This window comes from Oryzias melastigma, linkage group LG18 (genome assembly GCF_002922805.2).
Source record: "Oryzias melastigma strain HK-1 linkage group LG18, ASM292280v2, whole genome shotgun sequence".
Lineage (NCBI taxonomy): Eukaryota > Metazoa > Chordata > Actinopteri > Beloniformes > Adrianichthyidae > Oryzias > Oryzias melastigma.
This window is the reverse complement of record NC_050529.1, coordinates 14,472,584-14,480,450: the sequence shown is the minus strand read 5'-3', so window position 1 is coordinate 14,480,450 and position 7,867 is coordinate 14,472,584. Positions and strand designations below refer to the sequence as shown.

At 36.9% G+C, this 7,867-nt stretch overlaps 1 protein-coding gene across 1 annotated transcript in view; it reads right to left on the bottom strand.

Annotated features, from left to right (window-relative positions):
• Positions 1-815: 815 nt before the first annotated feature.
• Positions 816-7,867, bottom strand: part of ponzr1 (plac8 onzin related protein 1) — a 7,525-nt gene continuing 473 nt past the window's right edge. Inside the window, exons 2-4 of the mRNA XM_024288251.2 lie at positions 6,004-6,089; positions 3,544-3,692; positions 816-1,103 (exon numbers count right to left, since the gene is read on the bottom strand). Of these exons, the coding sequence (XP_024144019.1) occupies positions 966-1,103; positions 3,544-3,692; positions 6,004-6,082 (366 nt within the window). The 5' untranslated portion in view covers positions 6,083-6,089 and the 3' untranslated portion in view covers positions 816-965. The remainder of the gene's footprint in view (positions 1,104-3,543; positions 3,693-6,003; positions 6,090-7,867) is intronic.

Below are 7,867 nucleotides of genomic sequence, written 5' to 3'. Positions count from 1 at the left end.
GTTCAACTTATATTGTTTTCTTTTATGAGGATAAATTCCTAATTGTTTTTGTCTTTTTTGTTTTTTTTTTTAAATCTTTTGACTTGGTCATCTAATTGAATTTATTTGTAAGAACCCAATACTATTCTATCTGTTAATACAATCTTTATACTCTTCATAATTGTATAGTTATAGCTTTTGTTTACATATATTATCAAATATATCATCGGTTTCTATCTAAATTTGTTCTTAAAAAACATTGAATGTGGATGAATCTGCAGATTTTGTTATAAAAAGGTTTGAATAAATAAAAAATAAATTTTACTTGTTTTAACTCTCAGGAGCTGAATAGTTTTCTGCTGTCTGATCTGGTTTTCATGATTTACGGAAGTTGTGTTTCGTCGTTGAGAAATTCTAATCATTAATCACTTTCTGTTTGTGCTCCAACACAACTGTCACTTCCACTTTCATGACAATTATTTACAAACTGGCATTGCTAGTTTTGGTCGTTGTCGGCATCAACGCCACAAGGCGAGGTAGGAAAGTCAGCCTGATCATTGATGGTGGAACTTTTTCAAAATAAAAGCTTCGACAAAATTGTTGTTGAAGAAAATTCGGCACCAAATTCACAGGTTCAATGCTCACTCCTGAATATTTTGCAAAAAGTTAGAAACTTGTGTGACTTAAAGCCTTTTATTTGAGAAAAATAAAATCTGAAAAAGGAAATGCTTTTTCACAGAACTGTTTTCAAAACAAAATAAATGTGTAACTACAAATTTAAGCAATGTTTTGAAACTTAAAGTCATATTTTTCTTTGTCATGCAAGTGAAACATTTCAAGTCAAATCAAAGATTATTATTAGTATTAGAAGGCTTAAACAATCAAAAAATGTTTAGTATACCAACAAAAACAGCAACAATATGGATTTTTTTAACCCTTTTTCTTTAAACAAATGTGTGAAAAAGCTCCTGGTTAACTCCAGCCGCCTAAGCACTGACGACCTGCGTAGTGACCACGGTGGTGCCGCCGGCGTACTTGGATCGGGTCTTCACCTCTCGGTTCATCTGGCACCAGACGCACACGTAGCAGAACGTGCACTTGAGGCAGTCCTCGCAGCACGACCCCTGGAGGAGGAGGAGGAGGAGGAGGAGGAAGAGGAGGAGGAGGAGGAGGAAGCCATGAATGCAACAGGAAGTCGATGTTGTTTTAAGGTTCAAAAATCCCTCCATATGATTCAAGTTTCTATAAAGCTTCCAAAATAAAAGTTTTTATGCATTTTAACAGCTGTGGTAACTAAAACTCTTTAAAAAGGAAATAATGTAAATTAAATAAACCAAACTAAGAAATGAGAATCAACTTCGAGGCTAAAACAAATAAAACAAATGGTGCTCATAAAAATTTGTTTCATTTGTTGATGTAGATGTTAGTTTTTTTTGGAGAATCTGGGAGTTTTGAACAAAATTCCTCACACAGGGACTATTTCTACAAGCTGAATCTTGCCTGTTGACATCCAAACAAGATTTCTTTGATTAGAAAAAGCCTGTCTGGTCATGACCTCCTTTGCATGAATAAAACATGACACTATCATGCTGTGCGTGATAAAAGATTAGAGCAAAGCTAAGGGGAAAACCAAAAACGAAATAAATAACAAGGAACTGCAAACAAACTGTAGCAATATACTCTTTTATGAGTTAGTTGTTGCTTTGCACGTTAAGCTAATTTCCTGGAAAAGCATTTTGAAAACAAAATGGAAGTAAAACATGGAGGCACAAACATCCTGGAAAACAAGTAGGGTTTTTTTTTTTTTTTGGCTGCATGTTTTGCATGAACAGCTGCAGCTAGATAGAAGTAGAGGTACTGAGCCGCGGAGCAAAAGGAAGTGGAGCGATAACGGCTGGCTGCAGGTTAGCCTGTGGTCTGGCTAACGCCTGATCAGGTCTCAACACTCGTGGTGTTCCGCTGCTGATGGAAAGAACATTATTTGTGGTAAAAAGTGGACACCTAAATCTTCAATCAATTAAAGCAGGGGTTATCATTACAACGATATTAACAGTAGATTGTACGTCATCAAAAATAAATTAGTTAATTAATTAGAGCGGGGCAATAAGTCAATTTAATTGATTAATTCGAATTTGTTGTTCTGAACGATTTATTTTTGGTAAAATAACATCTTGATTTTCCCAACTCTCTGCTTCCTTGGGCTTCTGTTTTTCAAAGTAAGGTTAGTCTGTCCAGATGTGAAACCGGCAGCTAGTAAAATCAGGTGCATGCGCTGCGAGAAGCCACCCACGTACAGAAACAGCCTCTGCTAATATCTTCTGCTAGCATTTAGTTTTGGCTAAAGAAGCAGCGGGTATGTTGACTGTATATGTGTATGAGTGGGACATTAAAACGGGATCAGAACTGGAGGATAAACCAAAAGCAGCAACAGAAAGTTTAATAAAAATGTTGATTTGGAGACAGCAATGTTGTAATGCTATCATGCTATATGATGCTAATGATGCTAACGAGCCGTTAAATGTGTCCGACTATGTTTTCATGGAGCAGGATTTAAGACTCGGCAGACAAAAACAAGAAATTAATTCATAGGACATTAATAAAAAAATATTCTTAGAAATATTGTAACAGCCACAAATCCAACTTTGTATAGAACTTTATTTGTAGTCTTTTTGTAGCATTACAAATAGCCCCTCCCCCTCGTAAGAGGGATGCATTTTGGCAACAATTCAAAACATTATGATGCTTTTAGGATATTTTTTATCATGATTTCATCTAAAATGAATCACCTGGGGGCAGAATTAGAGGAAAAGGTACATTTCCTGTAAGTCTGCTTCCCTTTAAATCAGGTTTTCTCAGCATGTTATATATTGAGTTTACAGTAAATGACTCCAAAATCAAGTTTGTACGATTTATGAATTAGTTTTATGCAGTTTAATTTTCCCCAAAAATGTCATTCTCTTCAGCTGGTTTAGACTAAAACGGAAGAAACGACTCATTTGTGATACAAAATTGAACAATTCATAAACAGTGTGAAGCAGAGAGCAAAGACTGATTAGAAATCAATACAGGAGTAGAAAAAATATTTAGAAAAAAAGTTGTTTTTACCTTATCATTTATTTAAAAAAAACGATTTTTCTTCTTTGTAAAATAATGTAATAATTTGGAGGGTAGATTTTTTTTTATGTATTGACCAAACTTGGCTGGTGAGTCAAAATTAGATTTTGGCCACAGAGTTGAAACACTTTGAGCATCAAACCACTCGCAGCCAAATCAGTTTCAGACATGTTGCTACTATTGCTTTAACAGCTGAAGAGTTAGTAGTAGGTGGTCGAATGAAAGGAAACACTAGAACTAAAGTTTCAGTATTAAAAGGTTAATATATGAAAGCAGAGACACCAGTTCAGCCCCTTATGTGTGTGGTGTGTTTGTGTGTGTGTGTGTGGGGGGGGATGGGGGGCTTTTCTTTAAAGATTATAAAACTGGAGTATTTATTTGAAAGAAAATTTTAATTTGATTGCCAGAACTTGTGTGCAAATGCGATTCAACCCTCTCCTCTGGACTTACAGGAATGTTGTAGCGCTTTCTGATAGAAGACTGCAGAACGCAGGTCACCACGCCGCAGAAGACATCCAGGAGCGGCATGGCGCAGCACCAGCCGTGCTTGCTGGCCGTCTGACACTGCATGCAGGGGAAGCACCACAAGGAGCAGCAACCTGCAGGGAGAGAGAGCGAGGTGTTCTGCTGAACATTCTCACTGACAATCATTCACTGTATAAGAGTACTGGACTGAGCTAGAGTGATGTGTGAGGAAATGGCTTAGTTTCCACTCCAACCAAATGAAAACAAGCCAGTTGCCATTGTCAGAACCCAATCTATACCAGATACTTGGTTTATATCGGTACTCGATCTATATACTCAAACTTGACCAAATACCGGATCTGTATCGGACACTTGATCTGTTCCAGATACTTAAACTGAATTGAATACTCAACCTGTAGTGCATACTTGATCTGTATTTTACATACTCGATTTGTATCTGTACCAGTTACCTGATCTGCACCTGATACTCAGTCTTTAATGACTACCCAATCTGTACCATATACCCAATTGGTGCCGGATACCTGATCTGTGTTGTATACTCGATCTAGACCTGTAGCGGATACTCGATCTGTACCGGATCCTTGATCTGGATCAGATACCTGATCACTGTCGGACACCCGATATAAGCCACCCGATCTGTATTGCAGAGGTACCCAAATCCAGGCCTCGAGGGCCTATATCCAACTTGTTTTCCAACCAATCTGCCATTGAAGCTCCTTATTGGCCTAACACACCTGATCCAGGTAATCAGCAGCAGATAATGGAGGAAAACCATCAGGAAGCCGGTCCTCATGACCTTAATTTTGGGCACCCCTGCTGTTTCTGACACTCAAGGCATACAATCTGTATCGGATCTCCTAAACCCCCTGTGTCGTGTAAGAGAATACTTTTGATTAACTTCTAATTCCATTTTACTCTTATGTAACCTTTGAATGAACCTCTTGTGCTCATTAAAACATGCCATTGAATGTTTTCCCAGACATCTAACTGCAGGTGCTCGATAAAGTACTAAGGGAGGACTTAGGGAGTATCTGTAGCCTTGAAGCGCCTTCCTTTCCCAGGAAGAGTAAGCCACAAGTTCAAACTTTACCAATATGGGCATGGCGTGACGTGCACCATTGTTTGTGCAGAACTACAAAGATTGTATCTTGCCATATCGTTGGAATCCTCTATGAATGAGCTTCCCTACACGCTTGCGTGCACTGTGTGTATCATTCTGATCTGTTATTAAACACTTGTGTTAATCCTAAGGCGTGTCTGTTCTTCCATTGGATTCAACAATTTTCCACCATAAGATCTGTACCAGATACACAATCTGTTTCAGACGCTTCAACTGTATCAGACACTCAACCTGCATGAGATACTTGAACTGTATCAGATACTTTATCTGTACTGGATACTCTGTATCGAGTACTCGATCTAGACCAGATACACAGATCTGTATCGGATCCTCAATCACTCTGCAAATCTTATCTCTTTTCTTCTTGTCGGCAACATTGCAACAGTTAAGGAATTTAAATTACAGAAGACTCACTCCTGGTAGTATTTCTCAGCTTTCCAGTCTCCAGAATTGGTCTGAGAGATTATTTCTATGACAACCACCATCACCAATCTATCACTTGAAAGCGGGCTCGGGAGAATCTGTCAATCAAACATTTTAAACGTTTGACGACGTACTTTTATCTAGGTATCTGATTGGTCAGTTTATAACAGTTTTTATATATTCAGAAGAAAAATAGATTTAATGATAACATTTAAAAGAAAAAGGTACCAGGAAAGAATGGTTGTTTCTGACTAATACAGTGGCTGTTTATTTTTCCGTAGAAGTGTGTGGGATTTTGGCAGGGCTGTGCAGTGGCATCAAAACCAAACAAAACTACTCTGCAAGCTCAAGCCCAAAGAATTGCTGTTCTTCAGACATCAGACATTTTAACAGTGACAAAATTGGAAAATTATCCAAGCAGGAAGTGTTGTAAGTTAGTAAAATAAACTCCTGCATCGGACTCTGAGTTAGAGTAACTGCTTGTTTAGCACCTGAATTTGGTCAGTTGTTTTTTTAGTTTTTTTTCATAGAGTAGGATTAAGCGGTTGGGTTCTTTTCCTGTAGCAGTTTATCTCTTTCCTTTTTCTCTGTGGGTTTTGAGCTGAAACTCAGCAATCTGAAGCAGCAGATTTTTATCACCTTTTTTAACTAAATAAAAGCTGATTCTACTTCCTGTTCTGCTTTCAGAAGTCTCCTTACATCAAGCTAATCATTTATTTTATTCATCACAATGGTGCAACTAAAACTGACATGACGTTTTTGTGGTTCCAGCCACTCACTGTTAGCATAAGTTAGCTAAATGTTTGGACATTTTTTGGCACAATTTTATTGAAAATAAGCATAATATTTATGTGTTGAAAAACCAAACTGTATGAACTCACAGGTAGACATATCGGAGCAGCAACTGCACAACCCGGAGGTCCAGTTTCCCGGGCCTTGATTCACCACCACAGCTGCCATCGTGGATCTGAAGGAGAAAGATTCATTCTCAAGTTAGAAAGAGTTTGGTGCACCAATAATCCTTCATGTACAAGAAATAAATACATGTGTGCTCCTTTTCAGTGTAAACGTTTTGTTTCTTGTAACAAGGATTGTTCATAGAAGCGAGGTTATGTCCTTTTACGGTTTAGTGAGACTATTTTCTAATTGAAGGAGAAGAAAATGTGGCAGCAGAAGGAAACAAAAACTCCAATCAGCTTTTGATCTATTTTAAAAGCATTCCCAGTATATTTTTAACATCAAATACTCTCTTTGTCAAAAAGGATTGCCCCTGATTCTCAGCGATTTGAATAGAGAAATACTCAGAAATGCTATTTTGAGCTTAATTTTCTTAAAATACATGCTCATGTATCACAAAATTACCACAATAGCATGTTAAAAGCACAAAAAAACCCACAATTTTCATCAGGATAGGTCTTTAAAACCAAACGTTGGTGGATATTGTTGCATTGCCTGCAGGTATTTTAAGGTGCGTGCAAGATTAAATGTCGCACATATTAACCTACCTTTAGCCTTTCCTCCAGATCTGTGTAGACTGACTACACATATTAAGAAAACTATGCGTGAATTGTCACTTTCATTGTAAATAGCAGGAAGTTGGATTGAGGAAGTGCATGATCACTCCTGATTTCTAAAGCACGTGTTTATAACTTTTTAATGCAGGTTTAAAAGATAAAAAATAACTTTTTCAAAACTAAAAGAAAAGTGTGATTTTCTTGCTTCCCTAGAAGACACTTTTTGAATAATGTTTCATGTTTGTTTATATATTTTTTATTTATTTTTGAAATCTTTGTGACTTTTTTTACAGGAGGACAAATACAAGCCTGTTCCTTATCCTCACCTCTCCCATAACAATCTGTTATTTTTAAGTATTTGTTTGTAAAAGAAAGAATTCTGCTGTCCTCCTTTTACACCAGCGTCTCCACATTGTTTCACTCATTATTTCTGGACTTAATCTAGTATTTTGGACCATCAGAAGGGAGTTGTTGATCTCATTCATCCACAAGCCTCCCTTCAACTCCCAGCATTCCTTTCCGATGTGAGTCAGTGTCACCTATTACTTTATCATGTAGCCTCAGCTCATACAAATGCACTGGCTGAAGTACATAATAATGTCAGTGTGTTGAAATGAGAGGCTGATCTATATGATTAAAGAAAGAAAACTATTAAAAAGTGGTCCAAAAAACTTTTTTTCATGTCATTCAGACTAAAGCAAAACAAGTGTGTAAAGAAGCTGATTTATTTTTCAGTTTTTACAAAGCACAATTACTTTTTAAATTTATTTTAAACAGTGCCCTCTGGTGGCCGCGTTGGGCTATAGCATCATTTTGTCTTGGGAAAATTCAGGAAATGTAAAATAAATATATTATATAAATGCAAACGCCTACAATTGTATTTTAGCCCAGAAAAAAAATATAAGTTTACAACATTTTTTTAATTTAGCTACAACAAAACATTTAAAATATTTAGTCTTAAATACATTGCCAAAATAACTTTTGTTGAACCTTTTTTGCCAAATATCTTGACCGTACAATACGGTTTTAAATTGTAAAATGTGCGTACTTAGCCACACAAAATTATAAGCTAGTAAACAGCATTTTAAAAACGGCCTGAAACTTTCTTAACCCAAAGCAATAGCTAGCTAAATCAAATCAAGTGCCGCGTGCCTGCTGTGGGACAGTGCACGCGCGCTCTGGAAATTAACCGACAAAAATACATCAAAACAGGTGGAAAACTGTACTTTTG